At 46.4% G+C, this 17,918-nt stretch overlaps 1 protein-coding gene across 1 annotated transcript in view; it reads right to left on the bottom strand.

The window, feature by feature from the left end:
• Positions 1 to 17,918, bottom strand: part of SLC6A5 (solute carrier family 6 (neurotransmitter transporter), member 5) — a 52,941-nt gene that overhangs the window by 16,541 nt on the left and 18,482 nt on the right. The window contains exons 5-8 of the mRNA XM_008589860.1: positions 15,586 to 15,718; positions 9,279 to 9,413; positions 7,911 to 8,014; positions 4,024 to 4,148 (exon numbers count right to left, since the gene is read on the bottom strand). Of these exons, the coding sequence (XP_008588082.1) occupies positions 4,024 to 4,148; positions 7,911 to 8,014; positions 9,279 to 9,413; positions 15,586 to 15,718 (497 nt within the window). The remainder of the gene's footprint in view (positions 1 to 4,023; positions 4,149 to 7,910; positions 8,015 to 9,278; positions 9,414 to 15,585; positions 15,719 to 17,918) is intronic.

Here is a 17,918-nt window from a genome sequence, read left to right as displayed (position 1 = left end):
GCACCTCACAAGGTGATTATAAGGAACAAATGAGAAAAAACTGATAAAACACTGAGCCCAGTGCCTCACACATCATCAGCACTCACAGAATATTAAATTTTATCATGAGTAGACTTGTAATGAACTTGGAAGTTGGCAGTTCTGATTCAGGTTCTCCCAGGAATACTGCATGTAGTCTTGGTAGGAGATGTCTGAGCAGTTTTCTCTGCTCTCCTGAAGCCCTGACAGTCATTCCTACCCACTGCATGTCCTCACTGGGAAGATTACTGCAACCAAACACAGCTAAAGACATGGCGGTTGTGAATTTCCTTGTAAGTAGAAAACCAAATGATGATGGGCAGAGACGACTGAATGTGGGCACCGGGTAATCCACAGCCGGCGCACGTCTGGAAACCAGAAATTGCAGTACCTGGAGTTTTTATAACTCAAGCATAACAGCACTTTTAAAAACTAGAATTTATCAGGTTTTTAGTCCCTAATGTTGCTTAAGGCCTTGGGGCATTTAAAGTATAAAGCTTCACATGCCTAACATACCCTCACTTTATGCATTTATTGAACAGACTGTATAGCCAGCCTCTGAAGGCTCCCTATGTGAACCATAAAAGAAAACTCTGCATTAAACTACAGTTCAAAATAGGTCTCAAATGCAGAACAACCAGGAAGCCAGTTCAGTGCTGTGGCAACAGTCAGGCCCATAACACCAACAGGAAGGTCTTGATGGCCACTATCAGAGGACCTTAACTGCTTGCTTTAACAGGATTCAGCCCTTTGGGCTATACTGCTTTAGGAATGGAGGAGTGATTTCAAAATATTCAGGCTGCTTCAATTTCAGCTGCCTCCCTAAAGTACCCAGATGAAGGCATATTTTCAAGCTACATTACAGCAAACTCCACTTTTCCAAGGTGACTGGGGAGTGCAGTCCTCTAGTGAATATTCAAAGCAGTATATAGTCTATCTGATGGAGGCCCATCCCTGTCTTTCTTCTCTCCCTCTGGGAGGCAGTACAGCCCAGTTGCTGAAGTTCAGGCTCCATTCCCCATGGAGGAGAAAACAGGCCATGCCTCTTACTAGCCACGGGACCTTAGGTCAGTCATTTGCTCTCTCTGGACAAACTTTAGTTTCCTTATCCATGCACTGAAGATCATAATAGCACCTCCCTCATAGAGTTCCTGTGAGAATTGAGTCACAATAAGTAAAGGGCTTAGATAATGCCTGAGCATAGCAGGGACGCAGAAAGCATAGACCACTATTAATCTCCCCCTGAGAGGGAATCACAGGGGCTCTGCAGGTCGGCAACTTGGACAGATTCCCCAGAAACGCTACAGCGAGAGCCACCTTTATCCTAAAGCACCACTGAACACTGAGCTCTGGTCACTGCAACACATCAAGACTGCAGCACAGCTTGGATGGCCACTCAGCTGGGACACCTATTACAGTAGAATGAGTTCTCTGAGGACACACCACCTGAACTCCCTTGCCCTTGGGTGGAAAGGCTGGGATCCAGGTGATGGGTGGATGGTTGGATGGGGGCTGGGATGTCAGTTCTGTTTGATAGTGAGAGATCAGTCACTTTGATTAGGAGGTTCTCTGAACTATTAGGGGGCAAAAGAACCAAAGCAGCACTTCCTAGCAGTGTGGTTAACTGGGAGTTACCAATGTATACCCGGGAACTCTAAATAAAATATGCATGTTTGTGCTCATGTACTTTTCTGCTGTTGGATAAACATCTTTGCTTCATAGGTAGCAACGCAGATGGACAGGAGAGGGCTCTGGAAGGCGATGTCCCTGTACGCTGCTTTTCTGGAGTAGATCCCTGGGAAGAACATGCTCCCTTCCCTACGCCTATTGTACAAGCACAGGATAGCATGGTTTCATCCTCAGTCCCATCCACAGCCCCTCAAAATTCTGAAATACCTGAGATTTGGGGTGATAATTTTGACAGAGATGGTTCCCTTAGAAGGGAGTGGTAAACTAAATAGGGTCATTGAGGTGTTGGGTCATTGAGGAGAATCTGTTTTTGACTAAAGACCAAAACTTAGTTACCAATGGTGAGCCAGCAAAAAATGTACTCAATGTCTATATGCCAATGTTGCCCAACTGGGAGGGAGTGGGGTTAGGATTTAATGCAGGCCTGACCCCAAATCTCTACCCTGTATTCTGCAGAGCCTCCACTATACTGGGAGAAGTAAGACAAGCCTGTAGAGCATATATAAGAATATATGCCAGTTCAGATGAGCAGGAATAACTTCCCTCAGGGGTCTGGGAGAAGTTCTCATGGGCCACTGCTCCTTCCCCTGTACAGAATGAGGCCCACTGCCCCTGTGCTGGAGACCAAGTGCTAACACAACAGGTTAGTATCTGTTAGACATGTTCTTCCTGTTAAAATCAGAGGAAGTGAAAAAATACTGGAAAAAGGAAATTTCAGAGGGAGAAACAGGCAGTTGTCTGCTACTTTTTACATACAGGATAAATTCTACTTGAGTTTTAGCAACACCTCCCCCCAAATCCCTTTCCCAGGACAGAAAAGAGCTCAGAACAGTTAACTAATGTGGCACATGTCTCAGGAATCATTACCACTGGCAGTTCAGTCATTGGTTCCCAACGAGCTCAGTAATGTCACAAAAAGTAGCAAAATGCCTCAGATCTGCTAGGAAGTGGGGCAGAATCTATCAGCTCCAGCATCTCTGCTGGGAGGAAATGAGGTTACAGGACAGCTGGGGGTGGCTCAGGCACCCCTGAGGACGAAGCCTTCTCACTCTCTTTCCCTCCCTGCTCCCATGGAGTTCCAGAATTTTCACCCAGGGAGGGGCATTTGCTCAGCTCCCCTGGTCCCTCTAATTTAGTGCACTGCTGCAGAACCAAACATCCCTCGGGGTTTCACACTCTCTCCAGGGAGAGATAATTACACCTGTTTGAGGTGCCTGGTGCACTATCAACATGAGCTGAAGCAGTAACTAATTATCCTCGGGGAGCCAGAAGAGACCTAGCAGCCCACCAAAAAGGTGACCTTTCTAGGGCTTAGTTCTCCCACTGCACCTGAGCTACTATCTGAAAATCACAGTGAGCTCCTTGAAGAGGCTCTCATGGGTATACCTCTGTATTGTCTAGGTAGGGCCCACAGTCATGCCCACAGCACCTGGCAGTACCAACACACCCAGGCATCCCATAATATCTGATTAGGGAATGAGATCATAACAATAAGCAATAACCACAATGAACTCCCTCAATCAACAAAACCTAGTAAATATCCAAACCCTTAGTAGAACTAGGCTGGGTGGAAACAAAGAGTTAAATAAAAATCCTAAACAGTCTCTCTGCAAAATGCTGTCCTGGAAATATGGATTAAATAGAATAAAAAATGAAAACTCTTTGTAAACTCGAAAGTACCATACAAATGTTAGCCATTAATGTAAGGATCACTTGGGTAGAGAGTAAACATTTATTCCACATACCCCACCACCCACCCACCCACCATTCAACCTTTCTACCCACTGGAGAAAAAATTGCACGTCTGCATTGCTAACTAAGCAAAAGGCCCTGAGAACACATTTGACCTAACAACGATTGGGAAAATGCTTTGTAAGGAAAAGGCTCCTCTGAAGTCAGTGCTTTTATTAAGTGTTAGTGCTCAGTTTCTACGAGGCCCTCTGTGAGGAAAGTCATCCTCTGGCTGCCTGTGCCAATATCAGCTCCAGGGGCAATGGTTTGCCTAATGTCTGATGAATCCTTCACTGTACTGAACAGGTATAACAGGTATAGGCCTTACTTACTCAGGCTGGAGAGGAGAGGGAAGAGGAAAAGGGGGCTTTTAAAGCAATTCCTCTGATTAGAGACCAGCCAGCTCTTATCCTGCAGTGATCTTCCTACCCAAACATGTCTTAGTCCCTCTGTAAAGGAGGACGTGGGCTCCCCTGCCCTCCATCCTGTTCCAGAAGGCCAACTTCCCAGCATAGCATAAATTAGGAGTTTGTGAGGTGAGCCTGGAACCTGCCCAGCAACAGCAAGGTGACAGTTGCCCTGTACCTTGGTCCGCCACGTTCTCAATGTTGACTTTGCGTTCATTGGCCATGAAGCCAATAACAGAGAAGATGACGAAGCCAGCAAAGATGCTCGTGGCACTGTTGGTGCAGGTTACAATTAGAGTGTCCCTGGAAGGAAAACAACAGAGTTTGCCATTAGGTGTGCTTCCTGGGTGAGAAGGAACGAGGAGAAGAACACACAAATGTGTTTCCGTGTGTTTGTGTGCACATGTGTACACGTGTGCATGCATGTATGTGTCCATTTCTAAACATGTATCCACTGAAGGAAAGAAACAAGCAGTCCTAACCACAGACTCCCTTGGGCTGATTTACAAAGCACCAACAGGCTCAAAAAGATGTCCCCTAAATGCCCTGATCCAGGGCTAGTTCACTAATGAGGAAACTGACGCCCAGGGGAAGGTAATGAGCTAATTAACAGTACATCAGGATTTGAATGCAGACTTTCTAGCTTTTAGCCAGGGTCCTTTCTGCACACAACACAGCCTCATTTCTAATAAAGCACATGGCAATGCTTCACCCTTCAATGGTGTTCAGACTGATTCAGGTCAACAGGTTAAAGGCAGTTGTGACCAAAGAAATTAAAATGCCTTAGTCTAGCATGCGACGCTATTGTGGGCTAAATTGTGTCCTCCACCAAAATTCATATATTGAAGTCCTAATCCCTAATACCTCAGAATTAGACTATATTTGGACATAGGGCCTTTAAAGCGGTAACTGAGTTAAAATCAGGTCATTAGTTTGGGCCCTAATCCAGTATAACTGATGTCCTTATAAAAAAAAAAAAAGTAAATTATGACATAGATACACGCAAAGATGGAGACCATGTGAAGACACAGGGAGAAGAGGACCATCTACAAGCCAAGGAGAGATGCCTCAGAAGAAACCATCCCTGCCAACACCTTGATCTTGGACTTCCAGCCTCCAGAACTGTGAGACAATAAATTTCTGTTGTTTAAGCCACCCGGTCTGTGGTGTTTGTTGTGGCAGCCCTGGCAAATGACACAGAGGCTCTCTCCAATGTGGGCTCAGCGGACGCTCAGGCACATCTGTTTCTGCCCCATGTGCACACACTGTCTGCTCCAATTTCATTTACCTGCTCCCTCTACACACCCCGCCACACTCATTCCTGTGCAGTCCCACTTCAGGCTGTTTCTGCCACCTAAAACACACTCCTTTCTCCCTTGCAACTGCTGGAATTTGACCCAGTATAAATCTCACTCTGTGAGGCCGTCCCAGACATCCCAGGCCACAGCTTCACTGTAATCTTCTCTTCTACCTTCAGGGATGCTTCAGGGAAGTTTGACCCTTACTCAAAGTTCTTGCAATGTCAAGTTAATGAATGGATTATAAGCCACCCTAGACTCAAATGCAAGGTCACAGCTAGATGGAGCCCAGTGTTACACTGAAATCCTGATTCTCCCTCCTGTTAGCAGTAAGACCCTGAGCAAGTTGCTTCCTTTCCACTCTGATTTAACGTGGTGGCAATGAGCCTACCTCCCTCACAGGGTGCATGAGGACAGAACACGATGATTCCTGCACTGCACACAGCCTGGCATGGAGCAGGTACACAGTAAATGATCCATTTTGTGGAGCCCTTAGTTCACTAATGAGGAAACTGACGCCCAGGGGAAGGTAATGAGCTAATTAACAGTACATCAGGATTTGAATGCAGACTTTCTAGCTTTTAGCCAGGGTCCTTTCTGCACACAACACAGCCTCATTTCTAATAAAGCACATGGCAATGCTTCACCCTTCAATGGTGTTCAGACTGATTCAGGTCAACAGGTTAAAGGCAGTTGTGACCAAAGAAATTAAAATGCCTTAGTCTAGCATGCGACGCTATTGTGGGCTAAATTGTGTCCTCCACCAAAATTCATATATTGAAGTCCTAATCCCTAATACCTCAGAATTAGACTATATTTGGACATAGGGCCTTTAAAGCGGTAACTGAGTTAAAATCAGGTCATTAGTTTGGGCCCTAATCCAGTATAACTGATGTCCTTATAAAAAAAAAAAAAGTAAATTATGACATAGATACACGCAAAGATGGAGACCATGTGAAGACACAGGGAGAAGAGGACCATCTACAAGCCAAGGAGAGATGCCTCAGAAGAAACCATCCCTGCCAACACCTTGATCTTGGACTTCCAGCCTCCAGAACTGTGAGACAATAAATTTCTGTTGTTTAAGCCACCCGGTCTGTGGTGTTTGTTGTGGCAGCCCTGGCAAATGACACAGAGGCTCTCTCCAATGTGGGCTCAGCGGACGCTCAGGCACATCTGTTTCTACTCCATGTGCACACACTGTCTGCTCCAATTTCATTTACCTGCTCCCTCTACACACCCCGCCACACTCATTCCTGTGCAGTCCCACTTCAGGCTGTTTCTGCCACCTAAAACACACTCCTTTCTCCCTTGCAACTGCTGGAATTTGACCCAGTACTGCCAAACAGCATCCCGGAGTGTGACCCATCCCCAACAGCCGTTCCCCCAGGGTCTGTTACAAGTGAAATAATATGGGCTGGCCAGCTAGCTCAGTTGGTTAGAGCGTAGTGTTATAACACCAAGGTCAAGGGTTTGGATCCCTGTACTGGCCAGCCACCAAAAAAAACAAATAAATAAATAAATATTAAATGAAATAATAAGCCCACCGTAGCATCTGTGAGTTTCTCCCACTTAGGTGTGATGAAGTACCAGATCCCAGCTCCAGCTCCGGGCAGGGTGACTCCTCGGATGAGGAGGTGAAATTCTTGGGACGCTGGAAGCTGAGTCTGGGTGCCTGTGGTCCCCATGGTCCCTATTCCATATCCTTTCTTAATATCAAGTAAGCCTATTGTGTCTTGTGAGTGTGACTGACAATCTGAACCTAAAACCTCACCAGTGATCTTGCACCTCTTCATCTAGATCATAAGCTATTTGAGGACAGTGACATGTTTTGAATCTTTCTATCTCTCTTGGTTCATAAAATGCCTCATACATTATTGTTTTAAAAATAATAATAATGGCAGCTGCCATTTATTGAGTATCTACTATGTGTAATATATTGCTCTGAGAACTGTACATACATCATCTCTGACTCCTCAACAAAATATTATAATCTGCATGTTACAGAAGAGGAAATGGAGGCTCAGAGAAGTGAACTATCTTGCCCATGTTTTGGAGTTCTAGTAAAGATGAAGTCATAATAAACGCAAGTCTGTCTGACTACAAGGTGCTCTTTCCACTTATGTTGCTCTTATTATATAATAAAAATACTTGTATGTGTACTTGTAGGGTATGTAGAAAAATTGCAAGTCTGTCTGACTACAAGGTGCTCTTTCCACTTATCATGTTGCTCTTATTATATAATAAAAATACTTGTATGTGTACTTGTAGGGTATGTAGAAAAATACTTGTCAAGAGACTGAATGACCATACTTCATAAGTGATTATGATATGATTGTGTTGTGGACTAGGTGGCTCACAAATGACTATCACAGGACACAGCTAGCTGCACAGAGACCTCCAGAGAGGCTCACTTCCATCCTATATACAGCCACTGGGCACCCACTCATGAACTAGGTGGCTCACAAACGACTATCACAGGACACAGCTGGCTGCACAGAGACCTCCAGAGAGGCTCACTTCCATCCTATATACAGCCACTGGGCACCCACTGCGGGTCAGCATTAGTGGTGTAAGTTAGGGTCCGGGCCTCTGGAAGCCAGAGGCTAGGCCTTAGCAGGTGATTTCTCCTAGGCCAGAGGCAAATCTCTAGCTCTACCTCAGGGGAAGTGCAAGGATGTGGCTGCAAGTGTCTGATAACTCAGTCCACTGTCCTGATCCTGGACCCAATCAGCTACCTCTGGATCCTGGAAGTGCCTCCACATACCTGTAGCAGTTGTTGTGGAATTTGTTGTAAGAAGAGAGAGTGATCAGGCCTCCCCATGCAGCAGATAAAGAGAAGAAAATCTGAGTGGCAGCATCTTTCCACACCTAGGAGGCAAAAGGAGAAGAGTCAAGGTCTCTGAAGGAGACTGGCTCTAGGGGAGTAGAGTCCCACATGCCCAATGCCACATCATCTCCCCAGGGGAAAGGCAGTCAGGGACAAGATGTCTTTGGACACCAACATAAATGAGAAACATACCTCACTTGTGCTGAAAGCCAAAAAGGTAGTAAATTACTGGGGAGATTTTAACTCCCTCTAATCAAAAGTGAGGAACTCAATAGACTATACATACATTTCATGATTATATTTTCTCTCATGTAAAGCTAAACAGAAAGAGAGAGCCCTTTCTTTGGGTTGATACAACTTCAAAAAACAATTTACAACAGCGAAATATATTCATGGATACAAAATAAAAATCCTTTCTGATTGACATTCTTATAGACTATAATTGCTATTAAAAATATGAAATTCTGTAGCTTCTAATCTTAGTCAAGCAACCTCTGTGCCACAGCAGAATGGGCTGTGTCACATCCCACCTGCCATTAAGTAGAGATGTTCTGTTATGTGTAATCAAACTCAGTCCTAGCTCTGTGTTCTTAACACAGTCTAGGAAAGCGGAGTTTTTTTTAAGGTGAGAAAATTCAATTCTCATTCAACAATCACACCCTCATTTGGAGTTTTTGGGATTGGGAATTTTAGAGTAAGACGTGCCTGTACAGAATATGCATAGAAAGAGTTCAAAGGTGTTCTGGCCCTGTGTGGATGAACAAGAAGTAGTTAAACGTGTCTGAGCCCTTTAAAATAGAATTGCTTGCAGTTTACCTAAGTGCTGTTATTTTCCAAACAGCAAAACTCCACTTAATGACACACTATAATTAGTAACAAATAAGCTGTGTGCGGTGGCCCAAAGCTATTAAGGGGATTTCATTCTCCATTTTCGTCCTCCACTGCAACCCAGATATAGGACAACTATTCCAGGAATCTGAAAATCCTCAGCTGCCCACTTCTCATTAAATATTTCCTGAGTGTATAATGTACCAAGATCATCAGGACCTTGTAAAAGCACACAGTGGGATCCCCGGGGGAGGAAGTCTGACCCCTCCTGCCAAACAGCATCCCGGAGTGTGACCCATCCCCAACAGCCGTTCCCCCAGGGTCTGTTACAAGTGAAATAATATGGGCTGGCCAGCTAGCTCAGTTGGTTAGAGCGTAGTGTTATAACACCAAGGTCAAGGGTTTGGATCCCTGTACTGGCCAGCCACCAAAAAAAACAAATAAATAAATAAATATTAAATGAAATAATAAGCCCACCGTAGCATCTGTGAGTTTCTCCCACTTAGGTGTGATGAAGTACCAGATCCCAGCTCCAGCTCCGGGCAGGGTGACTCCTCGGATGAGGAGGATCACAAGCACGACATACGGGAATGTGGCTGTGAAGTACACCACCTAGGAAAGCCAGCAGGCAGAGGGGCTGGAATGAGCAGACCTGCAGAATGTGCCCATGCAGAAGGAAAACCAACCAAGGCAAGAGTGAGACCTGCCACCCAGACACATGCTCCTGAAGGTGAGGACATCAGAGTAGTGCTCCTTAAACTCTGCCAGGGCTGGGGACACAGGAGGGCACTGGGACCAAAGGTGAGCCAGACACAGCCAGAAATAAAGCCTCTGGGGGCGACCCAAGACTGTAGGCTAACTCAGCCTACAGTCAGACTGGGGGGAGCTGTCACCCCACCCTGCCGCTGAGTGGACAATTCCTTGAAGAACCACAGAGGGAGGTAGGGAGGGAGGCTACATGCATCCCTCTTCCCCAGCTCCTACTCCATTCCCCAGTGGAGGCCCCAAATTCCACCATTAGAGATGAATTCCTTCAGCTTAAGTCTTCCATCCCTGTTTATTCATGCACCCTAAGTAAAGCAGCCCACTGAGGTGAAAAGATCGTGATCGTAGAATTAGACACCTTTAGGTTCAAATGAAATCACACCTCTGGCACCAAGTAGATGTGTGGCCTTGGATGAGCTATAAAACTCTCTGAACCTCAGTTTCTGCATCTGTAAACTGGGGATAATAACACCTTTCTTACAAATAATCATGAGATTCAAATGAGCTAATGCATGGATACCACCTAGCACAGTGCCTGATTTATAACAGATGGTCATTAAATGCAGGTAAGTTCTGCAAGCATTGATTGAGGGCCTCCTATGAGCTGGCACTATAAGGACTTTGGTTTTTACTCTGTGGGAAATGGTGGACTGTGGCAGGGATGTGAGCAGAGGAGTCACACCATCTAACATTTGAACCGCGTCCCCGGTTGCTCTGTTGCAAGGATACTGCAGGGAAGTGAGGGGAAGCAGGGACAGCTGAGAGGTGGCCACTGGTGGAGCAAACCAAGCAAGGGGTGGCTGTGTCTCCCCCCAGGGTGCTATCAGTGGAGCTGGTGAGAAATGGTCAGAATGGGATATATTTTCAAGAAGAGCCAACAGAAGTTCCTGGCAGACTTAATGTGTAGTGTGAGGGAAAGATAAGAGCCGGGGATGGCTCCCAAGCTTCTGGCCTCAGCAAGTGAAAAGGCGGAGTTGTCCTCAACTGAAATGGGAAAGTGACTTCTGCCTCTCAGCCCAGCTATTCAGGGCAAACTCCTTTCTGGCTGCAGACCCAAGGATGGGCCGACCTCCCTTTCTCTCCATTGCTCCCACCACTGCCCCACAGGACAGCAGCCTGTCCTCCCTCCTTGTCCTGAAGGACCTATATTCCTACATTCCTAGGGACTGAGGGGAAGGGGCAGCAGCCAGCTCCCTCCTATTTCTGCCAAACCTGCTTCTCTCCTTCCCCTTAAAGTCTGAAGGGAAATTGAAGCCCCTCTACACACAAGCATTATGAAACCCAAGGGCATCTGACAGCTCAGGAGAAAATCACCACCCTGTGCCCAGGCTGGCCCAAGCTGGCTTCCCAGCTGTCGGGTGAGGCTGGGGACAGGAGATGCTACAAGGGCAGAGCATGGCCCTGACCATCTCATTACACACCCCTACCAAGACAGAAAGATGGGGGGCAACTAAGGAGTATCCTTTCCATTCCTGACCACCTGGGGCTGCGGGAAGTGGTGATGGAAGGAAGGGGCAAGGGAGAGGAGATGATCTAGACAACAGGCACCTGCAGGAGGAACCCTCCCAAACTGGTACTCAGCCTAACCAGCTGAGACAACCATTTCCACTTATCAATGGAGACTGTTTAGACACCACCATTCTTGGAGTTCCCTCTAGGACCAGGAGGTATATTAGTCCCGAGGCGGATGTACGGTACAGCAGTATATTTTCTCTCATGTAAAGCTAAACAGAAAGAGAGAGCCCTTTCTTTGGGTTGATACAACTTCAAAAAACAATTTTGCAGAGAAGGAAACTGAGGCTCAGGTTAAGCATCTCCCAAGGGATTAACTGTCTCACTCAAGGTCTCCTAATTTGAGCCAAAATCCAAATCTGAAGCTTTCTCATTCCAAAATCATTCTTTCCATTAATGCCATTTTATGGGCTGCATGATCAGAAATGTATGGGTGGGCCAGGACTACGATGAGGCAAGCAAGGTTCCTAGGGTGCAAAATTTAAGGAGACTCCCACTTTCGGGTGCTGCCCCTGTACTTGCTGGAAGCTGAGTTGAATGCTTCCTTAAATTTCACACCCTAGGCAGCCTCACCTGCTGGTCTCACCCAGGTCCTGGCCTGGTGCACAGGTGTTCTGATGACACACTCACTTTGCAGATAGGGCCCACAGTTTGGTTAATAAATCCTGCGGATGCCTCAAATGTGAGTCAGGTGTACATGAAGGCTTTATGCACAGCCAGTTCCCTTGTGTCAGGGGGGAATGCAGAATGCACCTGTTTCAGCACGTGCCATCAGAGGAATTAAATTCAAACAGTAATGAATTACGCTTGGCAGGAGTGACAATGACTAACTGATCTGAACCTGTTGGTCTGACACCTTGAGGCCTCCCCACAATAGGAGCCCTGAACAGGTGGTAAGGCCTCACCAGCCTGTGCTAGTTAAGTAGGTTAGCTTTGCTTTGTTGCCACAACTCCCAGGCAGAACAGCCCCTGAGGTCAGCTGGGCTGCATTTGACCTTCACACTGCCTGCTGGTCATCCCCATCTCTGGAATTCTAGCTGCTCAGAGGCCTCAGTCTCAGAGGAATCAACTGGCCATTCTTGTCTCCTCAAGCCCTGTACAAGAGGAACCAAACTTAAATTGCTGCAGGAGAAAGAGGACATCTCTTTGTCATAGAAATGACAGTGTTCTTGTTATTTCAATCACAGAGGAGTTCCTCATAATGAGCAGCAGCAGTCTTGGGCTCCTAAATAATACTCCATGATTAATGTCCACATGGCCCAGGGCAGGATAATAAATTGTGATTCATTATTTCTGATGATATTCCTCATTTTTTAAAAAAAAGTTAATTGATCTCTCATTGTAAACCTTTCTCACTGAAGCAAAGAGAGAAGTTACTAGAATTTAAAAAAAAAACCTCAGGGCTGCTCAAAACCTCCTATTCCAGAAAGCCTATAAAATCTAGCACTAAAAAAAAGTTAATTGATCTCTCATTGTAAACCTTTCTCACTGAAGCAAAGAGAGAAGTTACTAGAATTAAAAAAAAAAAACCTCAGGGCTGCTCAAAACCTCCTATTCCAGAAAGCCTATAAAATCTAGCACCAAGGACTAAATTCTAAATCAGCAAAAAGAACTGGCTGTAACACCATCCCAAAAAAGCACAGACTTATAGAGCTAAATGGAATCTTAGAGAATATTTATTCTAACCCTTGATTTTGCAAATGAGGGAAATAAGGCCCTGATGTATTCTGTGACTTGCCCAAAGTCACACAACTAAGGACAGCAGAGACTGAGCAGCAGTACAGGGCTCCTGATTCACAGTGGGGAGACTTTTATCCCCACTATATGCAAGTGATTATTCCACAATTCTGCATTTCCTGTCTATTCCTAACAGCCCCTCTTTGGGAGAAAATGTCATGTAGCAGAAAGAGTCTAGGCTGTAAAACAAGACAAACATAGGTTCAAATCCCACCACTGCCACTTAAAAGCTGTGTGACTTCGGACAATTTACTCTACCTTGATGAGCCTCAGCTTCTCTATCTATAAAATGGGAGTAAATGTACTTACCTGGAAGATTATTGTAAAGATTGAATGAACCGAGGCCTGCGCAGCATTTAGCACAGTGCCTGGCACATGGACTGTTCAGCAAAGCTCCCTTTTTCTTCCCACTTCCCCAACAAAACCTCCGCCTTCGAGATGTCAAAGTGGCACAGTACCCGCTCAATACATCAGTCACTCACAATAATAAAAATGATAACAGCTAATGTTGGTTAAGAACTGACCCTATACCAGGTATTTTCCATGCATTATCTCACTTTATCCTGAGAGCAATCTTATGCGGTACGTACTATTTATCCCCAGTCTACAGACTAGGAAACAAGTTCCAAAACTTGTCCAGAGTTACACAACTAGGAAGTGATAAAGCCAGAATTTGAACTCAGATTGGCCTGACTCTGGAGCCAGCAGGCCATCCCTCCTCATGTCACCAAGAAGGCTCCTGTCCTCACCCTTCTCACCTATCACCTCTCCTGCCAGTCACCCCTTCTAGTCTATCCTGCTCGATATCTGTCTGGCCACGTAGATCATGGTTGAAGTCACCCTGTCTCCATCTCTAGCCATACGTGACAGTCCTACCAGTGGGGTTCTGACTGAGCAAACACTTGGCATGTCTTGCTGAGCGATCATTTATCTGGGCCCTTTGGAGACAATGGAACTCCCACCTAAACTCAGTTCCAAGCCACAGACGGCAAGAAGCCCAGGAAGCCTCATGCTACACTGGGCCTTGTTCTAAGGGTCACGTGAACATTTCCCTGTCTTTCTGCAGCCTTAGAAAAACAATCGATCAGTCTCATAGTACTCAGAGTCAGCAGGGTCCTCAAGGCTCACTTAATCCCACCTCTCATTTTCCAGAAGGAGAAACTGAGATCAGAAAGTAAAAGTGCCCCCCCCCCCAGCTCACCCACCAAATATTCAGACAGAATAGTGCCAAAATTAGAAAGCCAAATTGTCTTCACTTTAGAGCTAAGGAAACTGAGGACTCCTGAAATAACAAAGACAAGAAAATTTGCTTTTCATTTATTGGCAAAAATATAAAAGCTAAGAGGAAATCAGAGGCTCAGCCAAGTTTCACAGCCTGAGTGGAGACGTTCCTATACAGCAAACACCACGGGAAGTCCCTGAGGACAGGAACCCAGGTGTCCTCGCTCCCAGTCTGGTTCTCTCTGGCTGGCTTGATTCTCCCCACATTATGTGATTTAAAGTGTACCATCTGCCTCAGGTAACCCTGACAAACCTGCCAGGGCCTACCATTCAAGTCCCTGTGGCACTAGATTACATGGAAAGCACCAGAAAGAGCAGTAGGCAAAAGGCGCCCATGAGCGTGTCCATGTGCCCTTCCAAAGCTGGTTGGTTATAATGTGACCATCGTAAGCCCTCCCCTGGACAAGTAGACCAAATCTCAACTCCACAACCTATGCTCTCAGAGTCTGTCATGACAGCCTCATTCTCTGGGCCTTAACGATGTTTTCATTTTCATATTGAAATACCTTTTTGGGTTTTTTTGTTGTTGAAATTTCAACATATGAATGCCTGTCAGGGTGATTAAATATTATTGGTTGTCATAAGAGTGATTGGTTAACCCTTCAGAGGAGTTCTAAGGCTGCAGGAAGATGGGGAAATGTTCACGTGACCCTTACAACAATGCCCAGCATGACCTGAGGATTCCTGGCTCCTTGCCCTCTGTGGCTTGAAACTGAGCTTGGGGTGGAAATTCCGTTGCCTCCAAAGGGCTCAGCCAAGTGATTGCTGAGCCAAAAACCTTACTGTCAGGACTGTCCTTCAATGCTAGGGGTGCATGGGTGGAAGTGTGTTAGGCTGGGGGTTGGAGGAAGGGCATGAAAGGCCGAGAACATGGAGGTCAGGAGTGCAAAGAAGGAATCCACTTCATAGTTTTGATTTATATCCAGCTTCCTGGAAGAAGCAATAACTGACCTAGCAGCCAGACGGAGAGGCAAAAAACCCTCAGCCTGAACTCTTAGAGTTTAGGGAGAGGGACTGATTCCTACCAGGGAGGCTCTGCTTGCTGAATGAGTGGCAGCCCCTGCAAGGAAAGGAAGGAAACTAATCACAGCACCCCACCATAGGAGAGGCAAAAAACCCTCAGCCTGAACTCTTAGAGTTTAGGGAGAGGGACTGATTCCTACCAGGGAGGCTCTGCCTGCTGAATGAGTGGCAGCCCCTGCAAGGAAAGGAAGGAAACTAATCACAGCACCCCACCATACCTCAGGAGCTCTGTACGCATTTGTCTCCTTTAATCCTCAGAACAGCCCTGCGAGAACAGTGCTGTCATCCCATTGTACAGATAAGAGGGACATCACTGGCCCACAGCCCCACAGCGATTCCAGGGCAGAACCAGAATCAGGGCCTATATCTCCCGACTCCCTTCTCGGTGCTCTTTTGCCCGCTCCATAACACAACCTCTCCCGGGGTCCCAGAGCTTTCTCTTACTTAGATAAATCCAAGTTCTTACTTTCCCCGAAGTCTTGATTCCTTTAGCCAGGGATGCATACACAATTACCCAAGCCAGGAAGAGGCAGAAGGCTAGTGGCCATCTGATCTCACCAGGATATTCAATCCCTGCAGAAATCTTCAGCACAAAATACCTAAGAATTGGAAAGAGAGGGAAGCAGGAGAGGAGTGAGGGAAAGAAGGAAAGAGGAAGGTGACAGTCTGCAGTCTTTAATCTCCCAGCAGAGCCTTGAACAAAACCCCAGCAACCCCCCACGCTCCCCATCACACCGGATCGGATCGGGGGGGGGCATTTTAGTTCAAGTTGGGTATGTCCTGAGGCAGAGGTTGGCTAAAATGGAAAAGTAGGGCTGGCTGGACCTTACTCAAGGACTGTACTCAAAGATAGATAAGCAGCTGGGAACATAAGGGGCCGCTGCTCATCTGTAGCCGCTGCTGGCAACCTGTGTATGTGACGAGGAAGTCATGTGCTACCTGGCCACCCCCACATCCTGGGCAGGTACATGAAGCCTGGCAGGGTGGCTGGCAGGGCAGCCTCACTGCTGAAGACAGGAGGCAGCTTCCGGGACAGCGGGACAGCGAGTCTGGATTACAGATTCAGACAATCCCTTCAATTCTACAACAGTCAAACCAGGCATCCGATGTGAAATGGCTGTGTCTATAGGTCGGCATTTTTCTGTGACCCAAACAAAGGGCCAGCCAGAGTCCAGACTCTGCAGGATGAGAGAGATGATGGCCCAGAAGGTTCTAACCTGCTGAGCAAAATGCAGGTGGCAGCACCGTGCCTGGCTTAGCAGCAACATTTTTCTCCAGCCAGCTAATGCATGACTCTGTGAGTGTTTGGCAGCACCGAGCCATGCTTTTCAGAACAGGGATGGCTGAGCTCTGTGCAGACAGAGCCTCTTTCAGTACCAAACTCTGGAGCAACCTGGGCTCGGGAGTTGAGTAGGACTGACCAAGGAAGGAACTGAACTTGGCTCCAAGGCAAAACTTTAGGGACCATATTTCCCAAGTAATGAAAAGACCTTCCCTGTGTCCCCATCCCCCAAATAGATAAACCACTTAGTCAACAATTCCATAGACCCTTGGCCATTTCAACTACTCCATGCTTCAGTAAGGGACCTCAGACAAGTCCCAAGAAGCTCCTAATGACATTTCTTCCTAGAAATTAAGACTGACCCCAGAGGATTAGTAAACACCACTAAAACCAGGTTTGTAAATCATTTTCCAGTACACCTAATCACACTGATTGTGTGGTCAGATTTCATCGTACCACCAGGACAAACTCAGTTCCTCAGTGCTCAGGGTGAATCAAGGTCCACCCCTACCACTCCATGGTAGTTATCTTCAAAAGGGATTATTTAATCATTCAGCCTAAGTCTCCCTTCTGTTCTGCAGGGGACAACTACATACCCTGTGAATCCATACAGGAGGGAAAACCTGGAACAGGAATTAATAGTATTTGGGAGAAATAGTGAGGTTATGTGACCATTTCTTATCATCGAAGTACCATTAACAGAGGCCCATTGATAACTTGCATTTTATTTGGCCCCAATGTTCTATGTGAATTATTTTGCTTACATTTAAAATGGGAGAGATCACATAAAAGTACAGATTTTATTTCCAAATTCTCTTGCAAAATGGAAGCTCTGGTAGCAGTGGCTCATAATGCCAGAAGGCAGGGATCAGTTGGGGCTGAGCATCACCAGCGTCCCTTACACGTNGGGGGGGGGGGGGGGGCAGGTCGCCAGTCTGCAGAGAGAGACGCCAACTAGATCTGCTCTGCTTTTAATTACATGCCAGGAGGCCACTCCCGGCCCTAGGCAGGCCTCTGGACTACACTGTCAGCTCCACCATCCTCTGGAGCTGCCCCGGGAAAAGTGCAACAGAAATTCCAAACTGTCAAGGATGATTTTGTTGTGTTTTCTCTACTGTTCTACTCTTTTATGAGAATGTATTCTGACAGTATTTGTGTAATTTTAAATTTAAAAAATCAGTACATAGTGGAAACTGCGTATGGTAAATGACTAAAAATGCTGTTCTGCATTTTAGTTCAAGTTGGGTATGTCCTGAGGCAGAGGTTGGCTAAAATGGAAAAGTAGGGCTGGCTGGACCTTACTCAAGGACTGTACTCAAAGATAGATAAGCAGCTGGGAACATAAGGGGCCGCTGCTCATCTGTAGCCGCTGCTGGCAACCTGTGTATGTGACGAGGAAGTCATGTGCTACCTGGCCACCCCCACATCCTGGGCAGGTACATGAAGCCTGGCAGGGTGGCTGGCAGGGCAGCCTCACTGCTGAAGACAGGAGGCAGCTTCCGGGACAGCGGGACAGC

The sequence above is a fragment of the Galeopterus variegatus genome, unplaced genomic scaffold (genome assembly GCF_000696425.1).
Source record: "Galeopterus variegatus unplaced genomic scaffold, G_variegatus-3.0.2 Scaffold5698, whole genome shotgun sequence".
Taxonomy (NCBI): Eukaryota; Metazoa; Chordata; class Mammalia; order Dermoptera; family Cynocephalidae; genus Galeopterus; species Galeopterus variegatus.
This window is presented reverse-complemented; position numbering and strand designations above follow the sequence as displayed.